Raw genomic sequence first — 19,912 nt, 5'->3', positions numbered from 1 at the left:
ATGGTGGTCTTTAATTGATCAATGGCGCTTGATAGATCTGGGTGATGATGACTAGATACAAAAAACTCTTCTGGAAGTCATATAGGTGCACCATAAACCACTTCTGTAGCAGTGGCTTGCAAGCAGGGCCGTATTTACATTTTTGCTGCCTGTGGGCTATACAAATTTTCCTGCCATTACTAATAAATTATAAACAGACAAAAAAGTGGTACTGTATATATTTGCGGCTAAATTTTACTTTTCTGTCATGTATTCGTATCCTATTCCAATCCTTAATGATTGTCATATAATGAGGGGTGCTCAACTTCCGGCCCACAGGCGCCTACACATTGATAAATTTAATTTGAATGTATGCACCATACATTCGAATATGAAAGTATCTCAGCACCAATCAATGGTGCCAAAATACTTTCTGCGTACTTGGTTATAGTCTAGCAACAAAATCAATAATGCATTACATAATATCTATACATATGTTTAACCGCACGTCCTAAAGTGTATTTTTAAATAGTGAAATGCTTTTTCAAAATTGTTTTGTGGACCGAATAAAATTATAGACGGGACCTACCAGTTGTTTGTGCACTCGTGTGATTTAAATGCTTGCATTACTTGAATGTTGAGAGTGTCCCACAATTGGCTGACGGTTTCAAAATGGGAATAGCAAGAAAATGGTGACAGATAATAAAGTCATTCTTCCAGAATGTAAATGTGCAAAATCAGGAATTTCAGCTATGTAATTCATGTTTCAAGGGATTGTATAGTATAACCTTTTATATGGACAACCTGTGCCGAAAAACTGATTTAAAAAGTTGTTGCCCTGTCTCTTCTGACGCCAACAAAGAAATTTCCACGTTTCTAAGTGTAATATTCGCAGATATATCTGAATTCAAAAATCTGAGAAAAGTTGGGAAAGAAGCATTGTCCGTTAGTTTTTGCTGCTGCTTCTCCCAATTTTCGAATTCAAATATCTCAGTGAATACTTAGAAACAAGGAACTTATTAATTAAACTGCTTTTGTTCCTTCCATTTTTGTTCTTTTCCCTATGCCACTTTTACATTGAAAGCTACATAATAAATATAATACAAAGATTATGTAAAAATTATTTGATAAGTTAATTTAATATTTAATAGGTAGGATAACACATTTTATTTATTCATGTTATTCCAAAATCAATTTTTGTGAAAATTTTTACACAATATTCAAAAATGAGCCATGTTTAAAATCAGTGACCAAAAATACATTACAAAACTTTATGGTTTCCAAAATTTAGTACGTTCAGTTTCCAGAAAATTTTCCATAATTAATTTTACAAGTCTGAAGAATGAAATTTATTTTATTAAATTGCTTCTAAATATGAATTAATATGGGATTTACTGAGTGGTAATTAATTTTTCTTATTAGAATTAAAAACAAAATTAGCAATGACTAATATACACTCGTGTGCAAAATTAAGAGAATTAGTACATTATGTTGAATTCCTGAAATACTAGTGGACAGATTTTAATGAAATTTGTTACGAATACACAGTTATACCAGAGAAAGAGATGTAAGATAAAAAAGTCATAGTATGCACACATGATTGTCAGTAACGCTCATCATTGCAGGAATGTCCAAAATCCACATTGCAAGATTGAATTGAAAATGAGTAATATGGGGTATGGTCCCCTCTCACAGTCAGACAGGTCCCAAAGAGCGATGGCATACTGGACACAAGGCAGTTGAGGAGTAACTGTGGCAATCGGTCCCACTCCTGCAGCAATGCAGTTTTCAGTTCCGGGATGGTTCTCGGAGGGGGATGATGAGATGCAATTGCCCTCCCAAGAGTGTCCCAGACATGTTATATAAGATTTGGGTCGAGATCTGGCTGGCCAATCCATATGCCGAATATCCTCACTTTCCAGATAATCTTTGACCAGGTGAGGCCAATGAGAACGAGCGTTGTCGTCCATGAACAGGAACCAACTGTGCCAGTCAAAAGTTGAGCATATGGCTCTAAGATTTCCTCTCTATACCTCCTAGCAGTCAGAGACCCTCTGTCAAATACATGGAGGGGTGTGCGGCTGTCCAACATGATGCCTCAAATAGACACAACGTGCGAATTCTCTTAATTTTGCACACGAGTATTTGAGAATGAATCGGGGGGAAAAACAACATTTACCATCCTAATGAGGTAGAAAGAGAGTGTAGCTGTACAAAACACATGCGTTCCGCCCACACGCATGTGTACGCTTATGTATTCGACACTGAATATTTGCATACTTCTTCTGTGGCATTATTAGTACCTTTGGTTCAGTACTTTTTGTGAAAATAGACACAAATGTGCAAATTCTCTTAATTTTGCACACAAATTATATATATATAACTTGTGTTATATATATTATACAAGTTATATATATATATATATATATATAACCATATTGTGGTCTTTTGTTTCTATATTTCATTGTGGTACATGTAGTTTGATACAGTGCCACATTTCTTAGAATAATCACCACATACAGACTGTATGCATTGCTGTATAGAAAAAAAACCATCAATATATGACATTTTGTTTATGAACTTAACATAAGGCCCTACATCCGCTGCACATTTGATAAAAAATTTATTGAATGCTTATTTTTAATTTCGGAAATATTTGCTAAATGCTCACTAATGCTTGCCAATTTTAAAAATGCATTGGAAATTGTTTTTTGAAACGAAAATTAACATCAGGTTTCCAGAATCGGAAATACGGACGCACTATGTTCACACCCTTACAGAGGATTCCAAATTACTTAAGATTAAATTGTGGCGATTGTTCATAAATTATCTATAAAGAAGACTCTTACAAAATACAAAACGTATGAACTTATCAGAAATGTGTGAGTAGCTATATTTCATATTTACTTATTTTGTTTTCGTCAGAAAATTGTAAAATGAAGAGGAGCTTTTTCCGTTTTGTTGGTAATCCTGCATTTATAATCAAATGTAGTTTTGTAATATTGTGTACAATTAATAAAAATGCAGGTTCTGCCAAGCTCCACATTTGTTCCCCCTCTTTTTTTTCAGGAAAATGTCACATGAGAAGAGCTGTTCTTAGAGGACCAGTAAATGGAATCATGTGACCCCACCTACCATTCTGTACCACAATTTCTTTATATTTCAATTAGTGACTGCAAACAGATGTTGTTCTGGATTGACCAGCTTCATCCCATTTCGATTCTCAAATAAGTTTAAAAAAATCATATTGTAATTGAATTCATCCATTCGATTTATAGCACTTGACACTGTTTCTATCCCACCAGATGGTCAATTATAGCCCACTCTTCAAGACTCTCACCAAAGCCCCAACCGGAACCAATAAAAGCATCTCTGTTGCAGGAGATTCTTTCTCATATGGCAGGCATCGTTAAAATCAGTGGAATGTTCTGTCTTTTTACCTTCAAAGAGAGCCGAAATGGAGCTATTGAAATTTTCTTTGTGGTCAGCTGGGAAGGGTGCAGCAGCCTCCAGTCATGGAAAGAACCCTTTTTTCGTCCTGACCACTGTACCAACATTCTCTATAGATTGCTCTTCGAAGAAGATACCCTGGCCCCCCCAGGGCCGTCATTTCAACTTTTTCCGGCGGAGGGCAAAGAACATGTTCTCAATGTGTATATATATATACCATTTTTAGTGTATTTTCAAAAGCCAGTGGGGCCGCAATGCCCCTCCCCGATCCCCCCAAATGACGGAAATGATGGGCCTGACCCTCCCCCAATTTTTTAGGGGATGTCGGCTGAACTCTTGTTATTTTTCCAACACCTTCAGTAATCTGAAATGAGTGCTGCTTCGCTTCGCTCACCCTCCCACCTCTACTTGTGACAATATTTAGGAAGGCCGCACACTGTAAATAGGAAAGTTAGACAATCATATATTTTTTACTTAAACGCCAGTCTGTGTGGAAAAAACACAAAAAAATAAACACAATATGGTTTAATAATTATATATTATTTACGATAGAAATGACACTTCCACACGTGAATTTAAAAAAAATGTTTTTTTTCTCCCCCCCTCTTTCTATACTCCAAAATTTGCAGCCCTGGGCTATAGCCCGCTTAGCCCCCTGTAAATACACTACTGTCTAGGAGATCAAAAAAGTTCCCGTCACACTCAGACAGTTAAGAGATGTGTCAAACTTGTTAACAAATTCTCAACCAAAGGATGTGGACATGGAGCTAGAGATGACTAAACCAGATCTACACTATTATCAAGATCATTTGTGCTTGGTTTCTTTAAAAATTAGACTTTGAATGTGTGTACTTAGAAAAGAAACAGAAGTAGCAGTGAACCACTGAATCCTAGTCAATTTTGTTAACTAGTTATAAAATATAATGTAAATTACACCCCAATTTACGCATGCAAATTGGTAAGCAATTATTTAGTCAGGTGGTGGCCCTCCAAAAACTAATTTGCCTGAGGGCCAATGATATGCTTGAGATGCCCTTGTGACTTTATAAGCAGTTTTGTAATTTGAGTATGTTGTTAAATGCAGGATTTATGTAGTTAAAACAGGCAATTTAGTCATTAAAATCTTACCCTGGGCTGCATTAAACAGCTTCTTCATAAACTGATACAAATCATTTGTCTGATTCCTAGCTTGTAGATACAATACATCAAAAATTACTATTTCTTTTGAAAATTAGTCCATTCAATTACATCCATTGCTTGAAATTTTACAGACAAAATGTTTTTTCCTACTAAGAGTAAGAGATAAAAATATTTCTGCAATTATTTTTATCTCTTACTCCTGATTTGGCAACCAGTGGGGTGGCACAGATCGAATAGATGCTCAAGGAATTGATTCATGCACTGGTAGACTTTGAGAGTTTTATTATTGGGACGGAAAGGGTGCAGTATTGACTATCCAGAATAGGTAAACCCATAATGGTACCGAGATAAAAGGACTAATTCAGATCAGGCGGACTACCTGTAGATGTGAAATGGTGTGTAACCTTTACCGTTAAGGATGCACCACTACCTGGTGCTCCACCTGTATGTACATGAGAGATTACACAAAATCATATTCGTGATATATGTATTATTATTACCTTCTTGGAACAGAGCATTGGTATTTTGGTTTGAGAAAGCATTAAGGCCCCTTTACATGTAATCTTTCCCTTGCACCTGGAGCAGGAGGGTCTTGCACAAAGGATCAGATGTGGTTAGAACTTTGGCATTCCAACAGCGTGTTTTTAAAGTGAGATACATTCTTGTGCACGCTCTTTCTCGTGTAAAAGCCACTGTTCAGAATCTTGTGTGTAAAGGGGATCGTGTGGCAAAATTCAAACGCTTTTCCATGCTGTGTGGAGTTTTGGAATGTACAACACTCCACATTCCTGGCTGAAGTTTTTTCGCTGTTGGCAGATCAAATTCTGCTGACATTTGCTCAGAAAAAATATAGATTTAAGAAGCTTATTATTACTATGGGGATTATTCATTTTGAAAGATAACTTCAATAATAATCAATTTCAGTCATTATTGATCAAAATTACCGTTACGAATTCATCATAACTGTATTTTCTAAATTTTATTGGTTATTCCTGAAATTAGAATTTTACGGAAAAAAAATACAATATCATTCAAATACGATTATCTTTTTTTTTCATCAATTATTGACATGGTATGCAGCCGATATTTGTTTTTTATACTTTTAAATATCAGACAGAAAAATAGATAAAACACTACAAAATTATTATTCTTCAAATTGTAGTGTTATTTTGTAGGGATTTATTTTAGATATTTTTAAAAAATTCTTGACAGATCGGTTGTATTTATTTCATCAAAAAATCATTTCAATCTATTAAATCAATATTGGTGAGCATGAGCAGTTATAAAAATACCAAAAATAATAAATAAATAGAATTATTTTTAAATTTTCAAATCTGTACACATATTCTTACACGTGTAAAGCATGCTGTTTTGTGTTATAACAGCAATAAAATTATGCGAATAGCAATACCTGTCTAGTTGGATATCATTCATGTGATATTGGGTGGTTTTAAATAAAATTGGCGATAACCTTATATTACGAAATGTCCCTTATACTTCGTATTTTGAACGTTGCTTGATCGGCAGTTCTGAAATTGTTTACAGCTATCACACATGCAGAATCATACGTGTAAAGGCGCCTTTAGTCTCCCTGAACGTGGAATGTCACCAACCTGCTGTGTCAAAATATAGAGATGACTATTTCTTTGTTTTCACCACAAAATATCATCGTGGCTGGGTGTGGAACTCTGTTGTTCAATGGCACAATATGAACCCGAACATCCACTATGGCACATTTTTGCTCTTTGGAATTATTAGTCTGCGTCGCCTAGTCAGTTGGGATTTTGAGATGTAAATAGTATGTTAATCAGGTCTGCTCTGGTTCGCAGATTATTTCTGCTATTTACTTATTTTTTGCCAGTCCATAAATTATTTTCCCTATATATCTATTTTTCCGGCGGTCTGCAAAATTATTCAATTACTTTCACTGCTCTGCAGTTGAAGAACACTGAAAAACCCATGCCCAGTGACACTTTTGCTTCTGTAGTGAAATTGCAATATGTGAAAAATGGAATTATCATCTTTCTTTAATGAAGATAACTATATTACACATATACAACTCCAGGCTTTGTTTAAATGTATCAGAAAGCCCCTGCAACATTTTTTGCCATACTTCTGAAAGAGTTCAACTAGGTTTCTGGTATTTTCCATAATTTCCTCAACTTTTCCATATGAGCTTCTTTACCCATCTTCCTAGAAAAAAAAACTTTTTTAAAATAAGTTAGCTTTCTTATATCTAGATATAATATATTGAAGTGAGAAAATTTATCAACCTAAATGCTATTTATAGCTAAACACAAGCTTTTTCAAGCAATAACTTTACTTGTATGAAAAGATATGATTATCCTATACAAAGACATAAGTTGAGAATACTATGTTTCAAACGCAGTCATCAGTTACACCACTCTGTTCTAACTGTCCCAGGTCATCTTGTACCCACTTTATTGAAGTTAAAGAACATGGAGCAGAACAGCTTCTCATTCCTAGAAACTTGTCCACAAGGATCATTTCAAGAATTATGATCGAGAAGCACCCATGTCACAATACTTGAGAAAACTGTTTAACTGACCGGCGGTCCTGCGCGTATGTGAAATTGACGACATCCAAATGGTCTCAGCCGTATTTTCACGTGTGAACTTTTCAACTTCCAAATGGTCCTGGACGTAAATATACTGCCTTGCTTTCCCCCCATAAAGAATCACTAAGCTGGCTTAGCATACGCCCCTCTCTTTTCTCCACAAAATGACCATTGTACTCGCAAAAGCGCTGGGTGTTGAAAACCACAAAATGGCTTCTGCCACTTCGGCGGGAGGGGACAGTTTTCAATTAACTTGGCAGATACAGATGTTTGACAAGCACCTTTTGAATGGTCGGTTCAAAGAAGCCTTAATCCTTTTGTAAATAAAGAGGAATTTTCAGAAAGTATAAAGAAGGCTGTCTTCAGCAATAAATGCCCCACCTAAAAGGCTCATTTTTAGCTTATTATAGAAATTCTTATCGCTTGATTGTAGGATATATACTGACATTCACTTTTATTTTGGCGTGAAAATTATTTACATCTCATTGACTGCAAAACACTGAATACAGGATAGAGATAAACAGGATTCCCCCACCCGAATTGTGACATCCTGGCTTTTCAGTGATTTTAATTTTTTATCAGTATAGGCGAAATTTTTTAATTTTACTTTTCATTTGTTTATCTTTACCTCTTTATCACTGCTCAAGTACAATACAATTATCTGATGTGATTGGAAAGCCCTTACATCAGAAAACCAAATACAGTATCATGTTGATTTAACGCAGAGCATAATTTTTTGAGAAAAATTTATAGTGAAAGTGAAAATTTTAAAGACTGTCATATATACCTCTAGAGTCCAGCGATCTTCCCTCTTGTGAAAGTTATATGCTGGGCAGTGATTCTAAGATCGTGCTGCCACCTCTCCCACCCCCCCTGGCAAAGTGATATTCTGGGGAGGGGGCAGTATTTCGATGGAAGTAAACAGTTTACATATTTACATACTTTCGAAAATTGTAATGTTCCAGAATTTTATCATGTAAGCCCAATGAAGACATTAGACCCCCGGACTATGCCTGGATCAGCCCATACTTGTGAACAAGTACAGAACTCCAGAGTCGGGTGAACGTACAGAGAAAGCATATGGCCACATATGCGCATCACATTTGTGGTAAGCCATACATAGCATGTATGAAATTCGATTAGCTTTGCAAACTATGCCATTATAATGTTCAGTAAAATCAAGAATGCGGCTTATTTGCAATACCTAAATCCACGCATGTATCCAATTGCTTCAACATTTCATTGCTTAGTTGATCATTTTCAGCTAATATCAGTATTTGTAAAAATATATATAAATTTTTATGGTATATCATTGTTCATCGCTTCGCTGAGCTATTGCTCTAAAAAAATAAATAAGCCAATGACACTCGTGTGTGGCCTTTTTTTTTTTTTTTAAAATTTAATCGGTTGTAATGAAAATGAAAAAAAAGCAGTTGAAGTGGAAATAAATATAAGCATGTTATCACATTGTTGACCGGTGATGAGTAAACTCGTACTTTCAAGCAGGATAAACAATGCTTTTATAAGTTGAGAAACCACAGAAAACGAACTAAAGTAGACCACCACTGTGCCGCCAGCGAGGTACAAATCTGAATACTTGTGACGAGATCCCAGAATGATGTCCGCACGACCACACAATAGCCCTACAATATACTAAGGAGCCACGGGTGAAAATCCAGTAAAAAGGTATGCTGTAAAAGCTGAGCCACGGCTTACGATTAAGCTTTCTGTGTAAAAAAAATGTGCAGCTCATCTATCAATTCCTCACACTTATGTGACAGGACATGAATAAGCTTGTATGTGTTCATCAAGCACAATGCCTAAACATTGAACGAAAAAAAGTACATTTAAATTAAAAAATAAAATACAATTTTTTTTATTGTATCTTTTGGTCATCACACTTCTTATAAAATGTGTGCTTCTTATAAAAAAACGAAAGATCCAAATGGTTGCCTGACTTCTTTTTTCCCATCTATCTGGTGACCCAGCTATTAGATATGTCGGAAGAGTTACGAAACCGTGGGTGCTTGACTTAAGCTTTACATGGAAACTGAGGCTTTTTGGATCACGTGATATTCCTCTTTTCTTGAGAGATATCACGTGATCCAAGGGATATCCTTGAAGGATATCAAGGTAACTAATATGGCGACTCATGAAAGAAACAAATCTAAATTGAAGAAACATAGAAATTAATCTTTTTTTTTTTCCTTTTTAATGGGAGCTAGATATTTTGAAATTTTTTTTAACTTCAAGTTATCGATCTGCCTGTTTTTTCTTCAAAAAATGCTTGATTAAAGCTGCGGAATTTCTTCAATGTAATTTATATGGCCCATAATTAATTTCAAAATATCCTAAACTATATGGATTGAGATGCAATTGGATAATATAAGACAATACGGAGACATTAATTTTCATTTTCGCACTTGAGAAGATATAAATAAAAAGTTGAAAACAATGTTATTGCATGGATATCCACCTTAAAAGTGGGTCTGACTCATTATTTTATATTTAATTTTCTGGACTTCTCTAAGTGAACTCAATATTTCGAAAATCAAAAATGCAATTCAATTTTTCAAATTATTGATGTGGCAGAAAACCTCACTAAATTTCTGCATTTCTACACTAAAATCTGCAATTTTAACTCTATTTTTTTATTTCTCTATGGGGATCATCTAGTGTTTGTCCCTCAGAGTGATGCTGATGATGACGTCTATTCAAAAAGCTTCATTGATCCCTGAATAAATTTTGGGGGTGCTCAGATCAGTGGTACAGAATACTGTAGCTACTCGAACACTCACTGCACCCTCTGGCTCGACCACCACTGCCAGTCATCCACCTAAATGCAAGAATTTTACTTATATATTGTGTAATCTTTTGACTAAGTACTGCACTGTCAGTTGCCTTCCCCAACCCGCAATAAATTTCTGGCTACGGCTCTTCCAATAGCGCCATTTTCCACATAATAGACAGGTCATATCATAGGTCTTGAGGTCAAACAACCTAACATAACATTTATTTGCACAATATGTACTTAGGAAGAAATTTAACGATCAAAAACGGTTCAGTTCCTGGATGTGAAATGGGCCAAAGTAATTGAATTTAATTAGTGAGACAAACTAATTTCTTAGTTAAATAATTACCGTACTCCCCCAACATTAGCTGGCATGCCGGGAATCAGTGAGGGAGACCAGCATGCTGAAAATATCCATATTTTCCTGAATGCCGATAAATTTGATTCACAGATTCTGGGAAATTCTTGAATATCTTTATATTTTATTAATTTATTTCTTATCAGGAAAACAGATTATACATATGATGGCTCTTAGTGAAAAGTAACAGTTGAATATTTAATATCAGAATGAATAAGTGTGTGTGTTATGAAAGATGATAAATAAATAAAACGGACAAGATGGATATATCTATGTATATACTGTAATTGGAAATTTCAGTAATGTAAGTTGTAATGAAGAAATTTAAGTTGTATAGGTATATCTCAATGTAGATTATGAAAGAGGGTGTGAGTGGGGAGGGGGGAAGGAAAAAGGAAATGAAATATCTCAGAGAAAATCAGAAATATTGCTCAATGTCTGTACTGTAATTGAAAGAAGGTAAGATTTGATTAGTCTTCTATACATGTGTATGAACAGGGCCTCAACTAGGTGCTTGGTCACCCATGGCAAGCGCACATTTTGACGCCCCTTGTAATGTTGAAGGAGAGATTTTAGAATGCAATTTGTGACCCCTCGGGTCCAGCACCCGGAGCACGAGACCCGCCTGCTCCCCCTAGTTGCGGCTTTGTGTATGAATTAAGGCTGACAGTTGAATTCATATCAGATGGCAAAGAGTTATAAAATTCAGGAACTATGTAAGTAAAATACTTTCTTTTCAAAGTTTTATGAACACAAGATAATTCATAGAGATTCAATTTATTCCTGAGGAAGAACGAGACAAATTAATATTTAAAGAACACTGATTTTTGAAAATGAGGAAGATTGATTTAGAAAAAAAAATATGTATATCAACTTTATTCGGAAAATCCATTGATTCAGCTGAATGCATGCTGTTTTCCTATTATAACCTCACTTTTTCCAGCATGCCGAAAGTGACCAAGACCACAACATTCAAAAAGCTGGAGTCCCTCGAGTTTTACGGCATGCCTGCCAATGCATGTGAATATGGTAAGTTTCTTAAAATTTTTAAGTAAAATAATTTGATAGTTGTTCAAATCAGCACTCGTGTAATCAGTTCCATTTATCCCATATCTTTACTTTAAAAGTGAAAAATACGTTAGCAGAGGAATGGGAAAAAGGATGAGTCCACAAAAAGCCAAGTTTTGAACTTCGTTTGAATCCTTTTACGAGAGTACACACCTTTTTTTTTCCTCTACTACAAAGAAGCATTCAACAGTGGGCAGAACAAAAATTTTAAATCACACAAGACTAAATCCGATATCCCGCTGTTTGTACGGAGGGAAGGAAAAATGGTTAGAGTTTTTCGAAGTAGTTTTGTGACAATTACCTGAACCTTTTTCAAGTCGATTTTCTCAACACCCTAGAACAGTGAGTCGGTTAAAATCAAGTGACGTGAAAGAGAGACTTTTCTCTCTAGTACCTTTTCTCTGGCCAATAACCGGCAAGTCTTCAGTTTTTTTTTTGTAGTTCTGGCATTGCACTCTCTTTTTTTTGCTATTTTTGATCATGATTTTGCTTATGAACATAGTGAGTTTTTTCTTTTTAATTATTCGGTAGTTAAATATTATTTGTGATGATTTTTTCAGATAAATAATTCAATTGGGTTATATAAACCATACCTTAATTCCTAAAGAACTATGGAACAATTGGAATTTGTTCTGATGGAAGGATTTAGTTTACTGAAACACGATTGTATTTGATACTGAATAATTGATAATAATATTATTTTTTGTGAATAATCAAGGCAAATCAATATTACCAAAGTTACAAGAATTTAACACAAATGTTCTCTAATTAATTTTTTTTTTTTCGAAACTATACATTACACATAACCCCCTATATGTAGAGCTGCAGCAATTTTACAACTCTTAATATGTGAATTTCAAATTTAGTACGATCAATTGCAGAATGCAGACACAAATTCCTTATTCAGCAAATAAAAATGCATCAATTGCCTGCTTTTCGTAAGAAAAAATATTATTCATGTGATAAAATAATATGGAAATATTTTTAATATTTTATATATTAATAGCAATAATAAAAAGAAAAAAAGGTATGAATTTTTTACTAATGAAAAGCCATTGCGAGTGTAAAATGCCATCATCCCCATTCCTGCACTGCTTGTTGATGGAGCTGGTTGCAAAATTTCCTTCTTCTCCCTATATAGTCATAAACAGTAGGGGTAAGGAGTGGATGTCTTATAGGCATGAGAAGCTGGTATACCCTCCTGGTCCTTCAGAAATGAAGGTGAATTCATGAAATAAATTTTGCCAAGTTCTTCTCCAAACTAGCACTATAGTGTGCCAGTGACATTACTGGTTATCCAGTTCTTTTATCCTCAATGAACAAGTGTGGATGCAAATGCAGCTATTTTGGTACTATAGAAATAACAACTTACTGATGCAAGTGCTGCATGTAAATTTTCAATAATTTCAAATGATGAGAAATTTGAGCCATCATATATACCAGGGGTGGCCAACTTCTCTCTGTTCGAAGACAAATATTAAGGTCAGATGCTGAGTCGCAGGCCACATCAGGGACAAAACTTTGTACACGTGTTTAATGATTAAAACTTTGTAAGCGTTTTACACATAAGCCGCATGCACAAAAAAAGGAGAGAGAACTCTGGCATATAAGTTTCACCCAGTATGATTGCTTGGTATGGCATTGCCAGGGCTGTCTTAAGAGTATCATAGGTCTCCTGGCTAAGTGATTTCACTGAGGCCCTACCTATTAAATTATCGAAAAATTCAACTACTCATTTTTCTGAGGACCAGGGGGACTACTCTTCTCTTGAGGTGCCCGGGTGGGCCCATGTGTTAAGACGGCACTGGGCATTGCAGGCCACAAACATTTTGACTGGATTTATTAACTGTAATTAACTAAAAACTCTTCATTTAATTAAATACTAATTATAATTATTAATGAATTATTAACTGAACACTTAATTTTTTAGAAAAGAGTATATGTTCTCTCATAGATAGTGAAATCAGCACAGAAGGGAACTGCGTAAATAGCTGCAGTGTGGACTACAATTTCTTACCAGACCAGACTCAACTGTTTGCCCCATGCCCAGCTCTCAGGGCTGATAGTGGGACTACAGACGGGCTAGTTAACAGACTAGGAAGGTGTATTTAATGTATGTCAGTAAGACCGGGCTGCTTCTGGCTTCTCACTGGATAGAATTTTTCTAGTGAGGAAAAAGTCTGAAGATCCACTCTGCAAGTCCACAAAACTGGACTTCAAAAATTTTTTGGGGTTGACATCTGATTTTTTCCAAGTTTCTTGGCAACTCACTAGATTCAGGCAAGTCAGTAAATCCTTTTATGTGTGGTCTTAGAAAAATTTTCACTGATGGCTGGATTTTGGACTTTGCTTTATTCATGGTTGCAAAACTTTTCCCAAGCACTTTGCGATAGAAATATGGTATTGGTGTATCTTTCCTTCAATTTATCAAACATTGTGAACTTAATCTTCCTCTGAGATTTTTCTGGATGAGATTTTTTAGCCCTTGAGTTGATGTCAGTTGCTCGCAGCTCAGCCAAATCTTTTTTGTGTGCCTCAAGTATTTTTTTTTAGTTTTACTTACTTAAAAAGAAAATTTTTAAGGGAAATTTAGCTCATTCAGATTACCATCAATGACCTCTAATCATTGTGAAAAAAAATCTGCTACTATTACTTCCAAAATTCCTGTAGTAGGTTTTTGAAATCAATCATGTGGCCTTTGTATTTAAAGAGGTTTTGTGGTTTGTGTTGAAAATATATTTATTTTTTTGTGAAACCAGAAATAACATTTTTTTCTACTTTAATAGCAATTTCTTCAATCAAAACTAATACCAAAAATATAAGTATATACCAAAATATAATATAACAGTTTTTTCATCACGACCCGTGGGTCAGCTGTTGGCCACCTCAGATATATACCAATTTATATACTGCTAAGTTTATTTTTCAAGCTAAAGAGAGAGTTTTCTTCTCCCATTTAACTTCTTGGACAAGAAGTAGGACTTTTCATGGACATTATTTAAGATAAAAATGGTATATTAAAAGATTAACACAAAAATTTAACCAACCATATTTTTATGAGTACTTCTATATGTCTGAATTTAAAAAAAATCACAAATATTTTAAATCTACAATGACACATCAACATATTTTCAATAAGATCAATAGAATTTCTGAACAGCTGCATTATTTCAAACTTTAAATTGTGTTGAAAATCTATTGTTATACCTTATGTTCATGCTACATGATTAGTTACAAAAAATTAATGTGATACATACATAACATTTTGTTTTGTAGATTCATAACTCAAACTTATTTTATGACTCTTCTGATCAGCCTTTTCTAAGATGTGCTTTCTTGAAAATCTAGATTTATTGAAATAAGAAAAATAAAGAGAAAAAATAATATAAATATAAAATGCCTTCAAAAATCTACAACATATATTCAGTATTTGTGTCAGAGGCTAAGACCTAAAACTGTAACTTTAATAGCCTAACTCAAGGGTTCTTAAACTGTGCACCTCCAACCTTTGTCAGGGTCACTGCTCCGCGCCACCCCTGACAAAGGTTTTTTTAAAAAATATTCTTGGTTAAACAGCTGTGGGAGCTCGCAGATAAGCATTGAATAGGGTAAAGAGGCACCGTGGGTGGAAAAAGTTTGAGCACCTCTGGCCTAACTGGAAAAGACAAAGAGAGGAAAAATTCACCTATGAGTTACTTCCCAGTCTCTGTGAGCCTCTACATAAGAAACTATCTTTCCTTCATTATGAGTATAGTACATTTTCATTTTTGGACAGTTTCATTTTGGTTAACAGAGATGTTGCATGTTTTTAAAAATATATATAGTATAATAAACACAAAGGCTACAACAGACAAATTGTGCCACAAGTTAGCTGAAGAAAAAAGATAAAACACAGAGAGTCATTTAGAAAAATAAAAAATGCAGTAAAAACTTGTATTTGAATACAAAAAAATACATTGTTAAAGTAGAACAATAAGATCGCTGTATCCATAATAAAAAACAATGCATTCAAATACATTTCAGAAGATGAAAGAACAATTTGTACAAATATCACTTTTTTTTTCATTATAGATATCAATACCAATCATATTCAAAGTTATAATTCTATTTCATTCAAATATTACATTAAAATTGATGCATCTTATGTCATTTTTCAAAATAATGAAACATTTTTTAAATTTCTGTGCTACAAGAATAAAATTCTTGAATGGGATGGAATTTGTGCACATATGGTTTGCATATACCCAGCAATTTAAGTCACAAAGGTAGTTCTTCACTATTTGGGGTTTCAGATATTTGCAAAAGGGACTAGAATCAATAATTTGCAGATACAGTGTTTCTACTTTCCTCTCCTTTGTATTTTCCTCCTTTGCTCATTTCTTGGTAATAACAATCACCCATTACTGCAGGACTTCATAAACTTTTGCCCCTGTGACGCTTTTGAAAATAAGATTAGAATTTAAAATTATGCCATAAACATTCCCAATCATTTGTTTTTTTTGGCTGCAAAGAGAGCTTCACTTTGAAAAAGTAAATGTTTTTGGATTTCAATGCATTTGGCAATGACTCCAACATTACTTCATTGATTTCCTTGCTGCCAGTTATGTTTGCCTTCATTTGGTAATTTCCTTCCACCACTTACTCAATTTCTTATTCTTTTGTTTAAGTGCTTTGCCAAAATTTTTTGAATTGTATTATTATTTTCCATACTAAGAGTTTATCCCAGTGGTTCTCAAACTTTTGTCACTCATGGTTCATAGGTTAAATTATATTGGACACGATAATGTGTGTTATTTCCAATTGAGCTGTTATTTTCAATTAGTGCATTGCTGTGATTTAGTGGATGCCATGAAAATGCCTTAAAACCCAACAGATATCACACAAAATATTTGAAAATCCTAGGTGTGCCATAAAATGTAAATGTTTTGGAGTCTCTGGAGCATAGTTTCCCAACCTTTTTTGTCCCATCGCCCCCTTCTTCAGAAATGTTTTTCTCCTATCACCCCCAATGCAATCTAACCATAGGATCCTATGTTATACCAGTAGCTTCTACTGCCCCCCTGGAACATTCCATCACTCCCAAGGGAGTGTTAATGCCCATGTTGGGAATCACTGCTCTGGAATATAGAAATGAGTAAAGCAAAGGATAATTTTAAAAAATTGCCTCAGCAAAAATTGGAAATATGTATAATGTAATCGATCATATTATGATCATAGCTATTTACAATAGTTTTCAAGCAATGCAGACTAGTAAGATTTTTATTTTTCTGGTAAATTAAAATTTTAAAAGATTAAGATGAAAACATGACTCCCACATAGATGTGCTGACAGCTCCAGCCTGTAAAGAATCTTAGTCATTTAAATTGTTCCTAATTTTTATGGCATAAATATATTATATTGTGGAGGGGGGAGCAGGGCTGGTTCTGGGCATTTTTCAAGTGTAAGCGTTTATTTTGATGATAAAAAATTGCCCCTCCCCTTCAGCTCATATCCTAAAAAATTACTCCCCTTTAGTTAGCACCCTAAAAAATTGTCCCTTTTCAGTTGGTGCCTTCTGCAGCTGTGTAGTTCACAGGAATCAAGATGCAGCCCTAGCAGGGGGCATAAAAATTCCCTACCCGAAGACCTGCCAGAAATCATGGCCTTGTGGCCCGACTCCAGGATGTGGGGCCACAAATGACAACAATAAAAAAAAAGCCACAAAAAAAATGTTTAGAATCACATGCTGCTTTAGGATTTTTGTGTACTCAGATTATGTCTAGCCGTGCTCTCCTCTCGTCATTTTCTTGTGTAGCTGGTCAATTTGTCATGGTCCACTATTTGGGAAGAAAGCTGAGAAGGGTGGCGTGGTATGAATTATATTATTGGGTTTTATTTTTTACATCATAAATGAATCACTAAATGTAAAAAGGGGTGATGTCACATTTTTTTCAATTTTTATGTTTTGATGGATTCATGTAATAGGATTCATGCCAATGCATCGTTTTATGGTAAAATGGGTCAAGTCTCGTCTCTAGATGCTGAGAAAAAACAGATGTTAAAAGTAAAAAGGTGTCAAGTCCAGGACACACACATGACCCCTTTTTACATTTAGTTCTCAAGACCACTAACAGGTGGCGCAGCAGGATTTTCCTGTTGAGTTACCTTCATAAGGAGGTTTTCTTCGTTTACATTGTTTTTGTTTTGTTATTTATTGATTTTTGTTTAAAACGTAGTTGTTGTTATTATGTAATTATGTAGTAATTATTAGAACAAAAAAGGAGCAAAAAATTTTATGATGCAATTATAGAAGCTAAAGAGCTTTGCCAAGAAAACAGCAATATTTTCTGTCTGTGTATTGACTTTATAGCTACTGTATCCTTACCTCGGATTCCAGTGCAAGATATTTACTACACTCATGTCCATAAATTGAGGATAATGCCAGCTCCGGCAAATAAAGGTTCAGAAACAAAACAAACGTTACTTATTCATAAAGCCCATTTATTAAACAAAAGATAAAGAACAAAAACGATGGTGTATGTATGATACCATTCATAAAAACTATGATTTTTGCTCCCTGGAGCAATTGTAAAAAATATCTCCTTTACAAAAACTTACTATTGCATGGTTGGTATGATGGTTAATACACTGTATGTCTCCCATGCGATGGAATACAGTCCGTACAACGCCTAGGCATGCTGAGTATCAAATTATAGATCTGATCTTAGGGAAGATCACTCCACTCAACAAGCAATGCTCTCCGAAGTTCCGGTACACATGTAGGAGGTGGTTGACGGGCTGCAACTCGTCGGCCAAGCATGTCCCACACATGCTCTATCGGATTCAAGTCAGGTGAGAATGCTGGCCATTCCATACGGGTTATATCCTCAGATTCAAGGCATTCGTTTACGATGTTTGCTCGGTGAAGACGGGCGTTGTCATCCATAAACACAAATTCTGCGCCCATGGCACCCCTAAACAAACATACATGTTGTTCCAGAATGATGTCCCGATAAATTTGGGCGTTCATCGTTCCAGTTTAAACATGCAGATCTGTTCTGGAACCCAGTATAATTCCACCCCAAACGAGCAATGCTGCACCACCGTAACGGTGTCGTTCAATGATGTTGTCTTGGTGGTAACGGGTACCTGGCGTTCTTCATATGAAAGTCTGACGTGAATCAGACTGCAAGCTAAACCTGGACTAGTCGGAAAACATCACACAAGCCCACTGTGACGATGTCCACATTGCATGTTCTCTACTCCAGGCTATAATCACTGCCGACAGTGAGTTGCCGTGAGTGGAACACATCTGACAGGCCTGCGAGCATATATACCAATATCTCCCAAACGTCTGTACACGGTTTGCCTTGAAACTGTGGTACCCGTGGCTGCAGATAGCTGACGAGACAGGTCGGATGCTGTGCGCCGTCTGCTTCTTTTGGCAGTTACTGCCAAATACCGGTCTTCATTCGGCATTGTAACTCAGGGACGACCTGTACTGTAACGTCTACTGACATTTCCGTTATCTTGGAATCGTTGCCAAAGCCTAGAGATGACACTTTGGGCAATTCCAAGTTCCTCGGATACTTCCATCTGAGTACGCCCACATTCCAGGCGGCCGATAATTCTACCACGTAAGAAATCATCCACATGCGTCCTCTGTGTCATAAGTATTTGCTTATGGCACTGAGCGCCTTACAGAACTCTTGTGAACAATTTTACTTCTTTGCCACCATTCCTTATATACCCCCCTCTTACACTCTCGTCATTGTGACGTACTATCGACATCATCTGGTGGCTTCCTGAAATTTGCATATCATTCTTGCAGATGTGTGTGATAATTCTACAGGTGAAATTTTTACTTTAGATTTCGATTTCCGTGTGATTCTGAATTATCCTTAATTTATAGACATGAGTGTATTTTAGGCAGCTGAGTGTTAATACCTTCGGTATTCATAACCTAAGAGATGGTAAAATGAAATGTTTCATTTATGACGAAACAAATGGAGGCAAAGGACCTAATAAAGTTATGTTCTGTTTGAAAAAATATATTGATGGAGCTGAACTTTTTATGGACAACTGTGGAGGGCAGAATAATAACACATTGATGAGGTTTTTGATGTTCTTAGTAGAGTCTGATTGTTTTGAGGAAATTAAATTTCATTTCCCCATCAGAGGGCATTCTTTTTTATCATGATAGGGATTTCGCCCTGATAAAAATACTTATCAAATACTTATCAAATACTTATCAAAGAATGTGAGATTGTACACAGTGGACCAATATGTGGATTTGACCAACCAGAATGCATCAAAGTTTACTGTACACAATATGTCAATGGTATTGGCTCACAAATCTTCCCACTAAGAAAACTTTGTGTACCACTAATAATACTCCAAAGCAAAGCTTATTCATCGACAAAACTTCCAGTAACCAAAGTAAAAGGGATGACTTGAATAAAGCAAAAAATACATCCCAATGGAGTATAACAATTTTTGGGACCAGATTTTTAGTGCACCAACCATTAACTCATTAGAGGCAACCGGAAGAGGAGTACTTTTGATCCCA

General features: G+C 35.3%; 1 protein-coding gene across 9 annotated transcripts in view; it reads right to left on the bottom strand.

Moving 5' to 3' along the window:
• Positions 1–6,578: 6,578 nt before the first annotated feature.
• The window catches only part of LOC149085427 (dnaJ homolog subfamily C member 4-like), an 87,917-nt gene continuing 74,583 nt past the window's right edge, over positions 6,579–19,912 (bottom strand). For 8 of the 9 annotated variants that reach the window (XM_089233421.1, XM_089233420.1, XM_089233423.1 and 5 more), the window contains 2 exons: positions 14,622–14,708; positions 6,579–6,762 (listed from right to left, as the gene is read on the bottom strand). In XM_089233421.1, coding sequence (XP_089089547.1) covers positions 6,699–6,762; positions 14,622–14,708 — 151 coding nt within the window. In that variant the 3' untranslated portion in view covers positions 6,579–6,698. The remainder of the gene's footprint in view (positions 6,763–14,621; positions 14,709–19,912) is intronic. The other variant, XM_089233429.1, reaches the window with a different exon arrangement.

The sequence above is a fragment of the Pholcus phalangioides genome, unplaced genomic scaffold (assembly GCF_987345545.1).
Source record: "Pholcus phalangioides strain wild (caught in Gottingen) unplaced genomic scaffold, Ppha-v1.0 ptg000007l_1, whole genome shotgun sequence".
Classification (NCBI taxonomy): Eukaryota; Metazoa; Arthropoda; class Arachnida; order Araneae; family Pholcidae; genus Pholcus; species Pholcus phalangioides.
Note: the sequence above shows the minus strand (reverse complement) of the source record. Positions and strands in the feature narration are given on the sequence as shown.